At 34.5% G+C, this 22,159-nt stretch overlaps 1 protein-coding gene across 4 annotated transcripts in view; it reads left to right on the top strand.

Moving 5' to 3' along the window:
* The window catches only part of Sema2a (Semaphorin 2a), a 301,672-nt gene that overhangs the window by 267,927 nt on the left and 11,586 nt on the right, over positions 1–22,159 (top strand). For all 4 annotated transcript variants that reach the window (XM_085199139.1, XM_085199141.1, XM_085199140.1 and 1 more), the window contains 4 exons: positions 4,235–4,505; positions 6,709–6,939; positions 9,864–10,122; positions 10,913–11,067. In XM_085199139.1, coding sequence (XP_085055265.1) covers positions 4,235–4,505; positions 6,709–6,939; positions 9,864–10,122; positions 10,913–11,067 — 916 coding nt within the window. The remainder of the gene's footprint in view (positions 1–4,234; positions 4,506–6,708; positions 6,940–9,863; positions 10,123–10,912; positions 11,068–22,159) is intronic.

Raw genomic sequence — 22,159 nt, forward strand, 5'->3', positions numbered from 1 at the left:
TTCTACCACTGAACCACCGATGCGTGTAAGGCAGGCGGGAACGGCGGACGCATGGCGAGTGGCGAGCCGTTTCGCAGCAAGGATTTTTTAATATTGTAACAACTTCTAAAGTACTTATTAAAATGAAACACAGTAAAAGACAGTTTTGATCTACATTAAATGGCCAACGTGACTAATATACTTATTTATATGCTGAGAGTAAGGAATAAGTGAAACTTGAGTAACATACAGCTGATGTGTCAACGGCGGGATGTGTCAATAATTAAATACGTTTTTCTGTAAAACTATTCGCAATTTCGAAATAGTGTAAAAAGCAAATTTTATCTTCGTTTAGCGTAGAAATTTAATAAAGTATTTTAAAGGATAAGGATTAATACCATTATGGAAAAATATCCCTCACAATAAAAAAATATATTGAAATTACTATTTTTAGACAGAAATATGATCACTACACGTTATCCTTAAAAGATAAAAATATGCTCTCACGGACTTTTTTGTAGATCTTATTAAGAGGAACAATACTTCAGTACTTTATTTTCATGTAGTACTTACCATTAAAGCAGCGCATGCGCGAAAGTGTCTCAATGGGTAGGACTTTATACACATTTATCGTATTTATGTTAATTTACATAAGAATGTACAAATAATAAACTATATATAAACCTTCCCTGAGCAATACTCGACCTAATGGTGAAAACCGCATCAAAATCCGTTGGGTGGTTTAGAAGAAGAAGAGTTAGAAAGTTCAGACAGACACGAAAAGCGACTTTGTTTTATAAGATATAGGATTAATAAATTAATATCGCCACTTTGGGTCCATTACTCACCATGCAATATCTCGAAAAAATATAAAATTATATATCATAGCACTACTATAACCATTATCATAGGAATAGAGGGGGTCCGTGCCCATCCTAGAATAGTCATGTGCCCACCCCTGAAATTTTACTAACAAGTTAGTCCAGAATATTTTGAAGAATAATGTCTGTATGGCTGCGCTGGCAAACGTTAAAAAAATAGAAAATAAGAGAAGAATTTGCTTACTTCACCTCAATCAACAATCGATTTAACGACGACCATAAACGGCCTAAAACGTTAAAAAAATCAATTTCCAAAACATTTTTACCCCCACATATACATTAATAGATAGCAAGGACATATCGAGCTCGTATGTCACACGAGCTGGTGCCCAGGTGCAGTATCTATCCCATTTGGAATTAGAAGCCAGTATCGTACTGTTACATTCATTGCACATTGTTTTCTGATAGCGTCACGCCGCTATTGTAAACGCTGTAATGCTCTTAAAATGAAATTTATTGGGCGATAAAATAATATAATGTTGCCCAGTTTCTATATATCTTTGCTTTTTTTGCCAAATTGCCATTTCGGATAAAGTTTAGATATTTAATAATAAATAAATGGAGAACGGAGTATTTTAACACTAGGTTCCCTCTACTCTGTTTTCTTTATTTAGATATATATTTATGGTAACGTATGTGTATCACAGAAAAGTTAATCTCGATCTCATTATCTGATAGTAACACAGTTGCCGAAAGTTCTCTCGCGGCATCCTGCAATTTAAAGATCCTTTGTGCTTGAAAGTCTTTACAGCAATGAGCCATGATGAAATAGTATTTGCCTGATCATAGCTTTTCATCTATGTGAAATTATGGCGCTGGTGCTGACGTCCACCATCTCCACTCAAGGAAATGAAATATTTAATATTTTCATTTCTTCGCTCTGTTGTCGAGGTAAGGTGAGGGGTTGAGTTCCGCTACTCAACACGCAATGCCTCTAGAATCCAGTGGAAAATAGGCAACGGGGTGTATCTTAACATTTCTTCTGCTAACCCTGCTGTGTGCGGGATAAAGCGTGAACCTAAAAAAAAATGTAATTTAATCTAATTTCGTAACATACCGCATCATCTAACTTTTTTCATTACAGCACAAATTTCACAAACAATAAGGTAATTCACATAAAGGAAGTGTCTCTAAACCTACCTCCTCACCTCCCTGGAACCTCAATATCAATATATCGCGAATACGTACGCGACTTGACGTGCAGGATCCAATGCGGGATCACTACACCTGAGTTCGCTTGTTTTACTTTATACGACCGTTCTAAAGTTTTTACTTGAAAAATTCTATAGCACGTTTCTCTTTACAATCTACTTTAAGCGTATATGAGATTACAATACTTGGTTGTTATAGTAAAAAGGAAAGTTGTTGACTATAGTAAATAAAATATTTATACACGAGTTTATAATGTATAAATGTATATATACCAATATATCCCTACTTTTTGCGAAATCGGTTGATTATTATTGTGACACACTTCTCCTTTTTCCTAAAATTGAAATTTTGTTCGTGTTGGTAGTTGGGCGTAAAGTAAAGAGGTGTAAGAGGTGTAGGTAGGTGAAAATATTTTTTCAGCATGTCGTCGTCAATGCTGAAGGGAGTCCTCCCTCATAAAATTAAAACATAAATTAGTTTTTTTTTTTAGTTTAGATTAAATCATACATTCTAAATAATTTATTCAAAATACAAATAAATAATAGTAATGCTATACTCTGAAAGCGACATGAATTAATGAAGCGCATTGTTTTACTCAATTGAATTCTAAAAGCAAAATATATGATTATATATTTTGCTTTTAGAATTCAATTGAGTAAAATAAGTATGTTACGACAATGGATTCATTGTCGTAACATACTTATTTTATTGAAAAAAAACATACTTTTTAACATATTATACAAATAACAATCGTAAACAAGCCCAATGGAATTTTCTTTGACTTATTTGAAAAGGAAAAGTTGAGTATAAAAATTAGTCACTCTTTAAGACATGCAAATCTCCTTTTATAAAGTTTCAATTTATGTGTAATAATTGCCGCAGTGGGCGATTCCTTTCTAAGAGCTTGAAAATGCTAATTTTGTAAACAAACAAAGCGAGTGCCTAATGAAGGTTGCGGCTCTGTCCACAACTTTCTTATTCTGCGAGAGAAGGCCGCGAGCTGTTCCGTCCGATCCATCGAGTTGTTTACTTTGTTCTGACATTCACTTAGCTGTAGAAATAATAATACCCCTACCCTGCTGTAAATAGAACATCAATATTTTGTTTATTTATGTTTTTTTGTTTTTTTTTTATTTGTTTCTAAAACGTTTAATGGAGTAGTTTAAACTGATTAGTATAACCGTACTAAAAGGTAAAGGCATTAAAAGTTAAAATATTGGTAAATGTGTGAGTACTTTATCAATTCAGTTTCACAAATTTAATATTTATCAATAAAATTTTCATATAATTGTTATTTTTCCATTATATAATATGTTTAGGATATATACATTTTGTATAAGATCGTATGAGCAAAAAAAATAGCATCACCATTATAAAAAATCGAATAAAAAAATATTTGTTACCATAAAATCAATGTTTTTCCTAAGCTTATCATGTTAACCAGTGTAATATTGGAATTTTACTTTAAAAATAACGACTTATTCTTTAAAAGCCGACCCTTAGCCCGAGGCGCTCGTCGGACTCGTCCTTGCACGCCTAATTTAACCCTCAGCTTATTGAAATAAAAACGACATAGGTTTTCGACAGGTGCCGCGGGCTAGGAGGGGAAGGCGGGTCACAGGTGCCTTCGATGGTCGCAGAGTCGTTAAAATTTACATAAAGTCTCAATCCACTGCGGCGGGCCTCGCTGCCCACCCCACGTTTATGCTACATTTAGTAATTTTATGATAATTTCGAAAACCGTACTGCCACCCATCGCATTATACTAATATAGGAGTTTACTGGAATACGCCCATATTATACCAAAAATATTCAAGTTTCCTTCTAATAATAAATTTCAGTCAATAAATCGTTCTAAGCGTGAAACGGACGTGGGGGGTTTTTTTTTTAAATTTTAGTCGCAGATGTGTTTTCGAGTATGGCTGACCGGGGAGGGCAGTGCGCTAGACGCATAAATCTACTCGTTAGGTCTTGTTTTTTATGCATTTGATTAATTGCACGTGAAATCGACGGTGTCCGGATGTGAAAATTTTATATATAAAATTTCATTCTTGTCGTTTTAGTAAAAATGAGCTAGAAATTTAATTTCCAAATAAAGGAGCACTGCTTAGTTTTTTGCATTTAATTCCAAATAAGCGAATACTGCTTATTTTCTTGCACCTTCTTTCCGTAGTTAAGTGTTTTGGGTCTAAATAAAAATAAATGATATTGTTTTGTTGCAGTCCAACCTGACACACCTGCCGCGTCACGAGTACGTGCCGGGCATCGGCATGGGCGTCGCTAAGTGTCCCTACGACCCGGCCGACAACTCCACAGCTTTGTGGGTGGAGAAGGGTAACCCAGGCTCCCTACCCGCTTTGTACTCGGGAACTAACGCGGAGTTCACAAAAGCGGACACCGTGATCTTTAGGACTGACCTGCATAACTTGACGACAGGCCGTCGAGAGTTCTCCTTCAAACGGACTTTGAAATATGATTCGAAATGGCTGGACAGTAAGTTAATTTATTTACTAAGTTACCGCAATAATACAGCAAATTTGTTAATACAATTTTATTTGGAGCTCTGAATTTACGCTATGTCCCGCACATTATAGGGTAGATAGAACCTGGGAACCTAGTGCTCCGGTCCCATCAGGATAATTCCACTCCGTTCCGTTAAAACAAAATAAACGATAATCGACAAAGTCGACATATATTACCGATGTAGCTTACATTGCTCGCTGAAAATCGGGCAAATTATTAAACTAACAATATAATGATAGAAGCAATCATTGTCCTAGAAAGCTTGATGAATGAATTCGTTAATCAGTGAATGCTGCATCAGCGATCTGCAATCAGCTGTAGGTTGGTAATGATTAGAACAATTGTTACAAATTATCGGTGCTTATACGAATTAGACTGGAATCGCACTGTTTGCGACTAAACAATGGAAATTAAACTGTTTCCGCTTTAACGAGTTGTAATGTGCCCCCCAATCTTTTCCCGTTTATTTGTGCCCCGGTAACCATGATGTAAATGCCCTAACAAGTTCCCCGACTTAACATTTTACAATAGGTTGACACTGCTGCCTAACTAAAGAATATACATTTTCACATAAATACATTATCTATTATAATAAAATTGTAACTGATCGCCGCGATGTCTGTACATGGGAAATATTTTTAAACACATATTTTCTTTAAAATAATAATGTTATTAACACGAAAGTACTTCAAATTAAGGTAATTCTGAAGCTGCGAGAGAGTAGGCAGTTATAAGTATTATCAGTAAATTTTTAAGAGATTTCTATAATAATGTATTTAAACTTTTTAATTATCATGAATAATCAAGACCTTTATGTACGCTCGGGGCTGATTTCGCACTAGGATAAACCTATTCAATATAAAAACGAAATATATGTATTTGGGCCAAACTATAAATTTAGAAGTTAACATTCATATAAATTCTAATAAACTCCAAAAACAAATTGTATAATCGCAAATAAATTATTAGCAACAACATCACCCAGCTAAATAATACGTTCAGTATTTGTGGTATCGCGGTACCATTGTATATTAAAGCTATTCTGAGCTCTGATCAAGCGAATAGAATTCACCTAGCCTAGCCTAGCCTAGTTTACGGCTATTGTTTCGACGTTCTACGAACTATTATACATAATTTTGTAAACAAGGATTGTTATTTTCACATCTTTTAATATACCTAAAATAAAATTATGACCTAAATTTATGAGGCCAGTCATTGCGAAGCATGGTTGTGGGTTCGATTCCCACTCTATATTTAGTTAAGGCAAAGCGCGGCTTTCAGTTCCTCCACTCAATATCGGCGGAAAGTGGGGAACGGACTGTCTCAAGACCAGGTTCTCTCTACCTATCCTGCTGTATGCAGGATACTGCATGAAACTCACGCATTTGATTTATTTATTAAATATTAATATCTGAAAATCTATTCATCAATAAATGAGCCGGTTTATCGGCCATTAATTACGATCAAATAATTTATAGCAACATAAATTTCAAGGCTCGAGGCTTTATTAAATTTTAATGTTCCTTTAACATTATGAGACTGGAGATAATCTCACCTATGGAAACACAATGTGACGTCAGGAGTCGTGTGCCTTTAATCCCCAACACGCGGCTATTTCATTTTGGCTTGCAACAAATGAGACCATATTAATACGAACTGAGAACGCCCTGTATATGACATAATTGACACGGCTTCATCTAATATTTATTGGATATCACACAGAATAACAGCAATTTGATAGTATGGTATTAACATGGGAACGTGCCGTGTTCCACTGTGGATATATAAAATTTATGTTTGTAATTAAACTGTTGTATAGCGTTAGCTGTTAAATGTAATGTAATGGCGGTGACAAATCTTTCGGGTTATGTTTATTAAAATTTATTTGAAGTTATAATTTTAATTAATATTCTCAAATAGTAATTACGGAATTAGCGGTGGAATAAAGTTACTGGAGAAAATTAATTTCTTTTGGGATAGATAAGCTTACAAAGATATGTAATTTGAAATTCATGTCAATTTTGAATGTATGAAACTTTATGTAAAGTTTTCTCCATGAAAATATGCTTGGACAATATTTAAGTAACATAATATTTTTTTTTAAGCTTTACGCTTCTCTGTCATGGAGAAGTGTAAAAATATAAACGTGCTAAATAAATATATATTTTTTTAGAGCCAAATTTCGTCGGGTCTTTCGATGTGGGTGAATACGTCCTATTCTTCTTCCGTGAGACTGCGGTGGAGTACATCAACTGTGGCAAGGCGGTATACTCGCGAGTGGCGCGAGTATGCAAGAGGGATACTGGTGGAAAGAACATTCTGAGTCAAAACTGGGCCACTTATCTGAAAGCCCGTCTTAATTGTAGCATTCCCGGCGAGTTTCCATTCTACTTCAATGAAATACGTAAGTAAAAATTAATCAAATTTTATTTTATTTAAATATTTCATGTAAATATTCTCTTCCTGTAAACAAAATTTTAAAGTTTTCAGACTAAGCAAACGCGTTATCCACTCGGCAGTTCCGTAATACACACAAAAGACTAAATATTGTAGCAATTTTCTGTGCCTCTTCAAAGTACGATTCTGTGTATCCAGACTTACCAAGCTTCGCCAACTAACTTCATAGCTGCACCCTAATCCCAAACATGCAGAGTTACCGTCAATCTCAAACATTTCGCTCCGATTCAATAGTGCATAGGAAGATTTAAAACGACAAAAGTCTAGCCAATTCCTCTCCGAGACTGGAGCCCCGCTCTCGACTGCCTTCATACAATATTAACATCTCCCGCCCCGATTCCACCACCGTTTTTCACGCAGCCCCACTGCATCCTGCATTTCTCATGAGGACCTAATAGTTCAAGTGTACTGTTTACATTTACGTTTAAGCGTGATTAGTTTCGTAAGCGAACTGTAATCTCGCTTCCCGTTGATTAAGCTTCACCAATTTAAGCTTATATCGTTTCTCTACCTTCTAAATTAACAATTATAGTCGAGCTATTTCGAAATTCAAGGTTTCGTACAATATTGGGCACGCCTTGTATTTATTATATATAATTATTTGTGGTCCAATTAGTAAAAGGAAAGCACGACAACATTAACTTTGAGGCCGTTATGGCGCAGTGGCATAAACGTATGACTAACGCGGTTGTGGGTTGGAGTCCCACTCGGGGAAATTAATTATTATTTATTTTCATTGCTTTGCTCCGGTAAGTAGACAAAGGGCAGCGTTGAGTTTCGCCACTCAACACGGAAGGTCTCTTAAATTCGGCGGAAAGTGGGTAATGGAGTGTCTTAACACTAGGTTCCCTCTGCCTACCCTACTATATGCGGGATACAGCGTGAAAGTGGATGACAACATTGATCCAACATGTGTTAGGTAAATCGCGTATTTAAATAATAAGGCCAAAAGTAATATATTTATAGGCGGCACGCGTCGAGCTTTCGTTTGACAACTGTTTCGTGTTGTGTTTGTGAATTATGTGCTTGCTTTTCCCCAAAACATCGTTTTACGCCTTTCCCAAATTTAATATAAGCTTTATTTATGATCTCACAAAATCCACATCTTAAGGTATTTATTTTTAACATTATTCTTGTAACCAAAATATATATGAGTAATATGCCGTATTATTATATGCTATTGGTTCACGCTGTATCCTGCACATAGCATGATAGGCAGGGGGAACCTAGAGTTAAGACATTTCCTTCCAATAAGACACTTCCCGTTACCAGAGCCAGTAAAAGAAAATATTAGATATTGATTTCTCTGTGTGGGAATTGAACTCAGAACCGTCGCATTTACAGTAACACTCTTATGCCACCGAGCAGAGACCTATTCTCTCTCTCTTCTCTTCTCTTCTTGTATTTTACATAATGTATGAAAAATACAAGAAGAGAAGAGAAAAACTCCCACTTAATAGATTGATGCTTATAATTATTTCTATAACATAGTTTAATTCTCCAGTAACGTCTGGTGACATGGAGATATAAAGTTCAAAGCCACAACAGTAATTTAAGCGAACTCTATGGAAGTTTTGACAACTATGTACATTCTACAGATTAGAATTTGTGTTTGTACTGATATATATATATATAATTTGAATCATTTCAATGGATTATTGTTCAAGTTTGCGAGTATGCTTTGTGTCATTAATTAATGTCACAATTTATGTAATTAAAACTTAAAATACTGTTATTATATTATACGTTATAGAATAATTATAATGAAAATATTTCAAATATGTTGATTGATGCCAGTAACTGCCAGTAACATGCCAGTGACTGTAAACACGATAGGTTGTGGGGTCGATTCCCACTCAGAAATAAAATATTTTTATTTTTCTTTTCTTTTCTTTTATTTATTTTTCTTTTATTTTTTTTTATTTTATTTTTTTTTATTTTAAAATATTCTTTTATTTTTCTTTTCTTTTCGCAGCGTTAAGTTCTGTCACTCAACAAGCAATGCTTTCAGAATTTGACGGAAAGAGGAGAGCGGCGGTCACTCCACTAGCACTAGATTCCCTTTACCTACCGCTATATGCGGGATAAAAAAAATATTTATTGATATCTAGATTTGGATGATGCATTACATTTTTCCTTATTAAAAATGTAGAACTAACAAAATAACAACAAAAGTGTTGTAATTATTTACTGAAAGTAATAAAATTATTTAATTTATATATTAAACATAAATAAATTTACTTTGGAAATCCATACACCTGGTATATAATACTCTTACTTGGTAATATAACGACGACAAGTTATCGGACTAAATTCAGTTATAATCTCTAGGGAAGCGTTAAAAGCGAAATGCGTACTGTAAATGAAATATTAACTTTATATGTTCCACCCGTAATGCAATATGAGATTGTAAAATACTCCTAGTGTATTGCTTAGGTTTCGTAAATGTTAAATGTTGGTACAATTTGTTTGAATATGATAGAATTTCTTAATTTGTATTTGTTTATTATGTTAATGATATGAAGGATTACGAATAATTTATTTACCAAAAAACGTAAACTTTCTTATATTATTATTTTACATTGATTATAACTAGTTAATTTTTGTTTTAGTTTTAAACTTTACGCTATATCCCGTAAACAGCAGTTTAGACAGAAGGAACTTAGTGTTAGGACACTCCTATTTTCCCCTTCCCCATTTTCTACTATGTTCTGGAGGTGTTACGTATTTAGTGACAAAGAAAATTAAAATGTTAAATATTTCATTTTATTATCCATCACGTTTATAAACACACGCTTGTGCCCCTTCGCCTCGATCTTCTCCTCCTCCTGGCCTCAATTTTAGTTTTTTATTATTATTTTTGTTCTACAGAGAGCATTTACAAAGTACCTGGAGATGACAGCCGTTTCTACGGAGTATTCACGACCGCTTCAACCGGCCTTATGGGGTCAGCCATTTGCACATTTACCATTGGAGATATACAAAAAGCTTTCGAAGGAAAGTTTAAAGAGCAAGCCACGTCTAGTTCCGCGTGGCTTCCAGTTATAAGTAGCAGAGTTCCAGAACCAAGGCCTGGCACCTGTGTGAATGATACATCTTCTTTGCCCGACACTGTGCTGAATTTCATCAGGTTAGTTTTTCATATTTTTAATTTGATAGTAAATTATTTTTTCATTCAAATAATGCAACATTCTAATAAATAACTTAATAAAATAATAACTCTTAATAAAAATCTGCAATAATATCAAAATAAAAATATTTCAGAAACAGCTTATAAAAACTTTTTAAAATTCAAAACTCAGACGGTAAAGGAATGTCGACAATAAAAATTGTCACTTATAAACATATACGAGCTAGTCTTTCCAGGGTCCCGCCCTCATTGAAATCCGCTGGCACTTTTATCTAGCGACACGTCCTGTTAATTATCCAGCGCTCTCGCCCGGAGAGTGTTCAATTATTTTTTTTCCCACTTTTTACACAATCCTCACGTTGAAACGTTGAGATTTTAGCACTTCACCTGAACCGGTCGGGTGGAAATAATACATAGAATTTCTCTCGTGCTAGATTGAATTTTTTTTTAAATTTATTTTTTAATTAAATTGAGAACTGGTGTTGGCAACACCGTTCATCTATCAGCGGCATATTTCATGCTTTGTCTATTCTTTGTGGAGTATAATATTTTTATCTGTTGTAGGTAATATTCATATATTTTTTATTTATCTATTGAAAATGCAATTTACAATTTATACTGAATAAATGTAAATTTATTATGTATTTCGCCTAGGTGAGTAGATTTATTTCTCATACATTAATTATCGCTATAAACTGAAAGTGGGGAACGAGAACGGAATGTCGTAATACTAGGTTCCCAAGTTCCCTATGCGGGATATAGCGTGATAAAAAAATGTTTATTGTAACAGGTCGCATCCACTGATGGACAGTGCTGTATCCCACGAACATGAAAAGCCGATCTACTACAAGCGAGATCTGTTCTTCACGCGACTTGTAGTGGACAGAGTGAAAGTGGATATGCTAGGACATCAGCTGGACTACACTGTTTATTACGCGGGAACAAGTAAGTGCTAGCTTTTCTTATATATTTTACTGGTTTCAAACTTAAAATTATTTAAAATAGGTATTTTTGCCTCATTTTGTATTAAATATATATGGTTAAATTAAATTTTATAGTACAAACTAATGGTACACAAATGGTTGTTCATAGAGTCAGTAAGCTTTGTCCCTAGTGAACATTATTATACATTTATCTTAATGGATTAATCTAATTATTTAATCCCCGGAGTACCGCTGTCTATATAAACTGATAACCGCGTTACGTCTCTCATTTCACGTATAAGGTGCATTATTTATTCAGAATATGAACATAAATTCGACGATCTTAAGGCAATCGAGGTGGAAGATTCGATGTTACTTGTAGTATATAGCTAGTAATAGTCAATACTGATCAAATATCGAAAATGGCTTAATTTTGACTGACGTAATTTAATATTGTTTGTAGATAAGGGTTTAGGAAGCCATGCATCTCAAATACCAATAATATTGAGGGCTTGTGTAAATTATAACAAATATACATTTAATTTAATAAATAATTTATGATAAATAACGATAAATACTACAAAGCTCTTTAATAAAAATTCAGTTTAACCATAAAACAATTTTATAAAATAAAAATGTCACTTTAGATAAAATATATTATCGACCCAGTTTTCCGAGAACAATAAGAGAGACCCCGAACTAAGGGTGACATCGGGAACAATCACGGGAGGACATAAAATTTCATAAAAGCTCACGAATTAAAAAATTCCTTCGTGTACAGGAAAATTAAAAAGTGGTCGCGGGTGAAAGTCGCACAAAGGCCATAATTCGTCTCGGCCCGACGGCTGGACATTCATACTGGCGTACGAATACCATCATCACGACACCTTCGTCGAAACAGGGGATTCCATTCAAAACACGAAAAACCGATTATGCGTTCATTGTATGTAGCCAAATAGCGTGTGGAACACCTACTCTTTAACACTTTTTGTCAACTCTCAATTTATTAACTTTTAAAAGCTTGCACTAAAGCTTTTAAGCTGTTCCCGTGCAGCATTCCGTTTGGCTATTTCGTACCATAACAAAGAGGGCTTCAGTTTTGGCGCTTTGAAAATTCAGTTTCTAGTCTTGTGTTGTTCTTTTCTTGGCTGCGTGTAAGTTCCCTGATTTTACAAACGTGTTTTTCTCAATATTTTCATGTAGGTCCTGTTACAATTTTTATTTTTATAAGAGTTGAATTGAATAAATTAATTAGTTATATCCAACTTTTTTACCCTACTACTTTTATAGCTTCACGGCGTATCCCGCATATAGCTATAAAGACAAGGGGAACCTAGTATTAAGATAACTCCGTTACCTACTTTCGGCCCAATTTTCGAGACATTACTTACTGTAGTTACAAAAAGCACGGCTTTCTTGTTTTTATCCTTCGAATGGAAATTGAACCCACAATCGTCGCGATTATAATCAGATTGTAAATGTATATTTAGTTTACTAAAATTTGAACATAGAAAATTAAACATATGGTACATACATACATAAGTTATTTTTATTTATTTGTGTGCAATTAATAAAATTTAATTCGAACATTTTCTATTATAATAATAAACAATAAATATAGTTCAGTAGTTTAGTGCAAATAGACGATTCGCTGGTCACAGACCGCACAAGCCTCACGTCACACCATATAAATTTGTACCTCCGGTCAAAACAACACCCACAAAAGGTAATTCTCGCGTATGTTGTTGCAATTTTCGCCAATTTCCTACGAAAATCGTATTCGACCGAACCGAACCCTGCCGTGAGGCTAGAATGGATTAAACTCACGTAGATATCTAACGAAGGGGAGTTCGTTTACGGACCAACTTTTACGTAAGGAGTGTACGTTTGAGTTGGCGTTTGAAATGCTTGTGTGCAGAATATTAAATTGTTAAACACTACCTTTGACGTTCTCTCGTACTTTCGCCACGTACTGTAATAATTACTTCAAGTTAATCTGCATAATGTAACTTTGTGCCGATGTTCGATAGTTGAGTGAAGCCTCCCCGCCGCTAACACATTGTGGTTGCGGGTACGTACGTTGATTACAAAGCTGACTGAAACAAACTAGGTCACTACGCAGACTTTAAACACTCCGGCTACTCTACGTCGTAAACGTTAAACGGCTAAACGGCTACGAGTTTTCAAACCACACAAAACAGAAATATAGGTAGGTACCGAAAATCTGTAACTCTTCTCGTTTAGTTCGCTATTATTTACACTCGAGCACCAAATAAGTTGGGTAAAACTCCAGCATCACAAAGAGCCTGAGGCGTTTCGTGAAAAAGGACAGTTTACTCTTTCAATAAAGAGTTCTCTCGTGCCGTCCGCCGCGATATTACTCCCCAACTGGTCCGTTTCGAGAGCTCACCGCGTTATAATATGCATTAAACTGCACTAAAATCGGTGCGGCATTTCAAAGTTGTAGCCCGAGCCTCGAGGTGGCGGCAGACAATGAGAAATGAGACTATGATTCCCCGCAATGCGGGCCTCCTCGCTTTATTTCATTTGTTTTATCGCGCCCGAGTCGTTGTTGCCACGAGCTCGGAGACGTTCCGCGGGGCCTAATGAAACTTTGACAGCTACTGTCATGTACACAACCCCCCCCCCCCCTTTTGTCAATGAAAAGGAACTGAGGTATCAAAGACGTTAAGAGTATTTAGTAGTTAACAAAGTTAATTAAATTCCTCGAGTTGATGTCGACATTGAGGAGTCTCACTCCTCAGCATCAAGGGTGCCTTTGTATACATCCGAACGCAATATTTATGTTAACATATCGCGCCCAGACACCAGCTCGTATTACAACAAACTCCAAACTTAATTACGCCGTTCAGAAACATAAAAGAGTGGTTTCTATAACATTCGTAACAACCAAAGTGCTGCGGTTTACTCTACCGAAAACTGGGAAATCAAATAGTATGCATCTCCCCCTAAGCTAGCTTTGACGTCATGTGGGGGATACATGGCTATTAAAAACGATTTAAAATTCACAGTCGGCTTAACGGCCGAGTCGCCGTTGGAAATATGATAGCTTTTTGATAACACCATTACTCTCGAAGTCGCAAACGTTCGTTCTTTGACTCTACAGAATTCAGTTAGGAAAAATGTCCATATATGGAAAATATTATGAAATTTTAATGTTTTCATTTCTTCGCTCTAATGTTGAGGCAAAGCTCGGCGTACAGTTCCGCCACTCGCCACTCTACTTACTCTACTTCATGGTATACAGCATGAAGCTGAAAAAAGAAACAAAATATTGAAATTTAATGCGCTATTTTAGCAAAGATACGGTCTTCGTGACGGCACTTAATAATTTAACGTTCAAAGTGTATGCTGAGAACGGTAATTTGCAATCTACTTTCCATACACGAGAACATTATATTTAGTGTTGTACGATACGATATCGCTTTTATAAGTATTGGAAAGCCATTTTGTTGAGTGCACCAAGTCAAAGTTTTGCCATAAACATGAAATGCGGCTTGAGTAAAATGATATGTGAAGGTGGTTAAATTATCGTATTCTGTAACGCCGTATATTGCGATCGTCGGTCGTAATCGAGGAAATATTCTTCCCGGAGCTTCTTGGAGTTATTCTGATGTATCGAGCCGGTGCGGGCATCTTCAACTTACATTGCCCACAGGACGGGACTGAACTAAATTTATATATCGCTTCCCATACGATATATTGGAACTAAATTTTTAAAGCAATTTATGGTGTCTTTATAATATATTTGTTCTTACATAAATGATTTTAATACCCATGAATCTACTATACTGTACTAAATGGTGAATAGAAATGTCTTCATGGGAACGGAGCATCTGGATATAAGGTTCCTAGGTTCCCTCTGCCACCTTGATATGTGCGGAAAATAGCGTGAAGCTGGAAAACAAGGAAGCATAAAATAAAGAATCTACTATAGTATCTATTCGTCTAGTAATAAAATTATAAAAGAAAAATAATAAAAAAGTGAATTCATTTTCCATCTGCACGTGACACACAATTTGATCAAATTTATTTTGTAACGAGCAATTTAAAAAACCATTGCACCTTCACACAAACACAAACAATTAGTATCCTCATAATCTGTATTCAAATCGCGTCCGGCGGGAAATAAACATTGATTTTTTATTCCCCAAAAATGGGGACCCCGCGGTGGTCGGGATCGGGCATACTAATGCGTTCACTTTTGAACGCTTATTCGCGCCCCGCTAAAGGCACCCAACGTTTTTTGCATAAAACATCTCATCAAAGGATTGCTTCGGTACGGCAGTATATTGAATATCAAAAGGTGTACGGGTGAGAAAGTTCTTGGGGTGGCGCGGCCGCGGCATCCCTAATGCTGGCCGAAAGCCGTCTTTAAAAATACACCTTTACTACGTGTTCGGAATAATCGTTGGTTTATTATAAAATCTGAATCTGGAATAACAAGTATACAGGTCTCGCTCTTTTCAAGTATTTTATTATTGAATTTAATAGACAGTGGTTCGATTGCGAAATAATAATAAATGACTCTATGTTATTTAATAGATGTTTTTAGAGCAAAATCAAAATAACGTTTCATTTTAGTAAGTTTTTATGCTCCCGTAAACAACGCGATCGTATAAGCCCACTAAACGTTAATAGCTACAGCGAAAACTTTGGATTCGGAACATCAAATTATTCATATCGATCAAAACATAAATATTATGAAATCGGTCAAAGGGCTCACTCGATCACATAAAATTTCTAACGACAAATCTCGTAAAAGTCGGTGGAAAACTCGTAGGCAAACGTTAGAAGCCTCGTTCCTCGATTTACGGCGCCTATAAAATACATATTGCGATTCGTGATAAAAGTCCGCACGTATTTGTCGATATCAATCGTAAGTAGTTATTTAGTGTTGCCATAAAGAAAATTAGTTTTTAATTAGTGATGTTCAGATTAAAAAATTTTTTAAAATTTGTTTTAACTTTTTTTAGAATTAATTTTGTATTTATCTTAAGTCAACTTTTCTTATTCTAGAAAAATAAAACGAAATATATTATTATAGCACAACAAAAAATATCTTTCATTTACCGGCAACGTATTCTGACACTATTACCCGAAAATACTTTATAAGCATTCATTACATCTGATGTACGATGATAAAAATATATGAGGACGGCCCGCAATGAAACGTGGAGAAGTCAGTAACGTCAGCGCGTGAGAGGTGAATTTAGTGAAAACCCAATCGCCCACTCCCGAATCTATAGGTTAAACGGGGACTTTTTATGAAAACCAATAAAGATGTTAGAGCTACTTTGTGTTTGGGAATTTATACCACCACTTCGACGAATAAAACTTATATTGTTCGGGGGATCGAAAAAAGTTTTCACTTAAGGCCTGTCGAGGCGAAATCTTTATTGGATTGCTGGATTATTTCTTTGAACCTTTATTGAAGGTTCCCTGATCATTGGCTAGGAAAATATGAAAACATAATTACGGCCTGCACCAACCCTTACCTTGCTTTGACGGCTCTAATTTCATTCGGCCCCGGAATATTATATTGAATGGAATTTACGGGAAATAAACGTTTAAGATATCTTCAAATAACCTTTTTGTAATGCTTAAACAAAGAGAAACCTGTACTTAACATTTTATGTTATGTAAATAATATCTACAGCTACTTATTGTAATATTATCTGTTTTTTAAAGCACGTTTCTAGGATTTGAGGCCAATTGTTTCGCAGAGGCACAGGCGTGCGACTGGCAGGCAGGGTGTGGGTTCGATTCCAACTCGAGAAAAGTAGACTATTAAATATTTTTATTTTCTCTCTCTGGTAAGGAGACAAAGAGCGGCGTTAAGGTCCGCTACTCAACATGCAATGCCTCCAAAGTTTGGCGCAAAGTGTTGAATAGAGGTGCCTTAATGAGAACAGAGTGTCTTAACACTAGATTCCCATGTTCCCTTTACCTACCCTGCTGCGTGTAGGGTAAAAACGACTTTTATAAATGGACCTCTAACGTTCATAGCCTAAAAACATTAATATTTTATGATTTATACAAATTTCTGTACATACTGCATGTACATACATGCTATATATAATTTCATGCCACCCGGTAGGGATTCATGAGAAGTAGAATAATTTAATTCCAGTGTTGGTGCGGCTCTAAAAGAGTTTACGGCGAGACGTGCTTCGTATATTATCTTATGTACCTAATTCGTTACTAAAGCGGATCCAGGGGGAATCCCCGATCAGAACCAATGTGGGATTGTTTAATTATTTTGCTAGAGTCGGCTGTGATCGGAATTAATGACTGTAAGTGAGGGAATTTATAAGCCCGAACGTTAGATAGATTACATTCATACAGTATCGATGTTTGAATCTAATTAATTTTCTTTACGTGGCATACGCCGTGAGGTGAATATTAAATTAACGCTTCGCTCGCTCGCTTCGCTTTGAATAATAATCCTATTAGCTTTTTCGTGATTTAATTAAACAATTACGCATCTTTGCTTTTAAAAATCCCTACTTAAAGATGCCTTTACACAATTTACATTAATTGAATTTAGGGGCTCTCGGCCCCTGATAATTATTGGTATTAAAAATAATTATATTAATGTACCGAACGTTAATGATGAAATATTTTGAAAATACTATTTTGACTAGCCCAGCGTTGAGTTCTGTCACTCATCACGCAATGCCTCGAAAAATTTTTTAGAAAGTGGGGGGTACTGTGTACGGGATACAGCGGGAAACTGATTTAATTTTTTCAACTATTTTAAATAAATAAAATATACTGTCAAAATTTGACACGGAATTGGTTCATAAACAAGTAATGTTTCAACGTCCCCATTTCACAAGGTGTCACGTCTTAACGCACTAGCGTGTCATAGGGTTACTGTAAACAGATTCCATCGTCCCCTTACACCTCACACTGACTACAAACAAACACGCTGAATGCTTTCCCTTGTACTCTATTATCGCATCAACTTGATCTTCACACTGAACAAGTCTAATACATTATTCGAGAAACATCAATGGGAATACCCCATATGTATGCAAAATAGGTACTTAACCAACTTACAACTAAATTCAGAAGCCTCCATAAGTTTTATAGGCTTTTATGGTAAAATATATTATACAACTAGTGGACCCGAACGCGGCTACGCCCGCTTGAACTATACGAATATTTATCAAATATATTTATGAAATTATTTTTAGTTATCAATAGAGAGACGCGTTAAGCAAGCTCATTTTGCGTTACGTTTTCTAACAAAAACTTTGCAAATCGTTGCTTAGCAACGCGACGGTTGTTATTAACTTGGCGGAATAAATTGCATGTCAAATTAATAAGTATTTTAATATATGGGTATATATCGAAAATATTACAAATATGAGAAAAAAAAGTATCCTATGTTCATCCCGAGACCCTCAAGTATCTCTATATGAGTATTTTATCAGAATTAAATTAGCGGTTTGGCCCTGATTGCGTAAAAGACAGACAGACAGACAGACAGAGTTACTTTCGAATTTATAATATAGGTATGGATGGATTACTATATTTTCTATGTGTCATTTCTAATTGAAGAAGAAGGAATTTACTCTATTTAATTTATTATTTTTTCTATTTTATATTACGACACATAGCAATTAAACACACAATGCTTCCGGAATTCAGCAGAAAGTGACGAACGGAGTGTCTTAACACTAGTTTGCCTCTACCTGCTGTATGCGTGCGTACTGATGCGGGATATAGCGTAAATCTAAAAAAAATATTTATTCATCTATCTTATCTTTATTCCATTAAAATAGTGTAATACAATCCTTTCATACGGCTCATTTATTGTCGTTTAAAAACACTAAAACAGGCTCATTTAATATTAATTCCAACCTTTTTCCGCAGTTACGGCGGTGATTAGGGTTGCCATGATAAAGATCTATACAGCGACTGGCGAAGGCCAAATATTAAGGTATCGGGTAATTACCTTCTATGGCACGTTTATGCCGGCACTATTGCCCCGAATATGTTTCTCATTATCCTTTATTATACTTCTGATGCTAATCACATTGCCTCAATTGTGTCTGGAATGATATGGATTGAAATGTTGACTTACTTTGACTGTGGTGTAGGAAAAATGGTATATACATTGTGTTTGTATTGGGTTATAGATTTTCTTAGGTTTGTTTGTAAATTCGTGCATATTTTTTACTACTATACTGAAATTTTGCACTAGTAGGAATAATATTAATATTTGTTAACTTACAGTAAAAATAGCGGAATAATCTAAAGAGGGAAACATTGTAGATATCATGTTGAAAAAAACATTACAAGCTTATAATTGTAGTTCATTTTATTCTTCCCGTCATACAATCCTGATATTTTCTGAATCCTTTGCGCATTTGATCATTTGATCGCTTATATAATGATATGCATTTAACAATAAAAAGCACTCAAAATTATCAAAATGTCTCATTTAGATATTTCATAATAATATTTTCCATAACAAAAAAAATTCAAAACAATTTCATATACGTCAAAATGAATAGTAACGACAGTAAAGTTTTCCTAAAGCGCTGGTCAGTTATCTGTACGGCCGTACTGGACGACACGTGATTAAATATTCCCTCTATAAACTGATTCAGCCGATGCCAGACCGCCCTCTGTTATGATAATCCGGAGATTTGATTATCTCTCCGTTGCGAAAATCATCATGTTTATTTGTTTGTTTTTGAGCAATGAAAACACTAAATTGATTGTTTTCAATATTAATACTTAGAAGTCTGATTATTTTTATTACAAATACAATAAAAGGCACATAAATATGGAAAATATTATTATAAAACTATTTTTTGACTAATAAACATTATTTTACAGCCCATTAAGTAACAGTAACGTTAAATATGGAATAACTCATTTTTGTTTTTTCTCACTTAAATCAATAAAAATAAAAACATCGAATAATACATCAATATTTCTTTAGTATTTTAATATCAAAATGGGGCATGTGCTTAGTAAATAAATTGGACATGTAATATAATTTAAAATATGTCCTTAAATAAATATCTTTGCTAATACAAATTTAAGCAACATATTAAATTAGAAACTACACTGTTAACATTTTAGAGAGCATTAGATTCTAACAATTTAAATCGAATAGTAATTCCACCTGTCAGAGATCTTGCGAGAGCAATTTCTATATGTTAACTTACTTCATACAGTATTCCAGAAGTAATTACCAGAGCTTGTTTATGTCGATCACTCTCGTAGTTTGCTGAAAGTAATGTTTATTTCCTATTCTCGATTTTACTTATAAATGAAATAAGTAGCTGAAACTACTAATTATAATTATTATTAAAGTCTCTACGAATTTCGATAATTGTTTTTATATAAGATCGTTTTAGCGCATTTACGAGAAATGTATAGATATTATGGACTATGCGGCGATGCTTCTTTCTACCTACGGCTCCCTGTAGCCGAATGAAAATAACATTATTTTTATAATTTTAAGAGACCGAGGTAATTCTGATCCCTGGCACCAATTACAATAAAACCATTAACTATCAACACATAAATATTTTTTCAATTGGAACCAGCAGTTTTTTTTAATCTGAAATCTGATTTGAAGGATTGTTAGATATTTAAGCTCTATAATATTAGTATAGATAATTAAAGATTTTTGTACGTATTTGAAAACTAACTCTAAGTACTCTTGCCATCAGAAAAATAATAAAAAATATATTTTATTATAAAGACGGAATAACGCCGTTGTTAGGAGGTGGGAAATTCGCAGAATCAATGTAACCTTCAAACCTTTCACAGCCCAAATATGTGTATTGAATATAGAATTTTATTCATACATATGTAAATCACGTTTTAAATTAAGATATTTATTTTATTGATTAGCTATCAAGAACTTTCAATTATTTTTGCGTGTTATATCAAAAGCTCTTTAGCATCACGCTGTTTCCCGTGTTAAGACACTACTTTCTCGCTGAATTCTTGAGACATTGGGTGTAGAGTTGCGGAACTTAACGCCGCGTTTTGCCCCGACACCTGATAATACACATCTAAAAAGCTAATGAAAATTATATAAATAGTAATAAATATATAATTTATTTAAATACGTATTACTCGTGCGTATCTAGGAGTTAAAGCCTGTCTTTTCCAATACTATAGTAGTAACTTTATTAATATTCCACAATTAGTGTTCCTCAAGTCTACAAAGTTTTCATTGTGCTCAAAGTTTCTTTGAAAGGATCCAAATTCGGTTTTAACATATTAAACATTTTGACAGTTATATATATAGATATATGTACATATACAGATATATGTAGGTACATAATATAAGATTGTCGAATATAAGTAGGCAGAGAGAATCTAGTAACCTAGTTTAAAACACTCCGTTCCTATTGAAACCCTTGCGTTCCCTACTCTTCGTCGAATTCGAGAGGCATTTGTGTTGAATAGCAGAACTCACCGCCGCTTTCCCTGGTCGTCAGAGCGGAAAAATGAAAATATTTCATTTCATCGAGTGGGAATCGAACCCACAACGCTTGTTCCCCTGGGCCACGCCTGGCCTTGTCTTAGGTATAATTTAATATTGATCTATACAAAGTGAGTCGCGCATGCACGACACAAACTGGGTATTACGCTTCATTATGAACTACGTAATACAATTACTGATTTATAGCGCAACTACTACAACTTAACGAACACAATAACAATAAGGCTTTGCTATTGGGTGTGAAATATACATACGTACAAACATACATACATAGAACTCAGGGGTGAATCTTGTATTTATATAAATATCCTAATAATTATTGTCAAATTATTATTAAATCACATTTTTTTCTTTTCTTTTCCGTTTTATATTCATCCTGGTATAGCTGCTGGTACTTCTGTTTTCAACCTTTCTATATCTTTAGACGAATGAAGAAAGAAAGAAAGAAAGAAGAACTTACTGGATTAACTTATTAATATTATTTGATTTTATTTGTAGGGAAGCTTAAATAAAATTTGATTTCTTTTTAATGAATGTTTAAAGAAAGATTTTGTATACATTTCATATTTTTAACAAGATAATGATTCAAATGAGAATATTAAATGAT

This window comes from Heliconius melpomene, chromosome 16 (assembly GCF_056956725.1).
Source record: "Heliconius melpomene rosina isolate 202511_hmr_F chromosome 16, ASM5695672v1, whole genome shotgun sequence".
NCBI lineage: Eukaryota > Metazoa > Arthropoda > Insecta > Lepidoptera > Nymphalidae > Heliconius > Heliconius melpomene.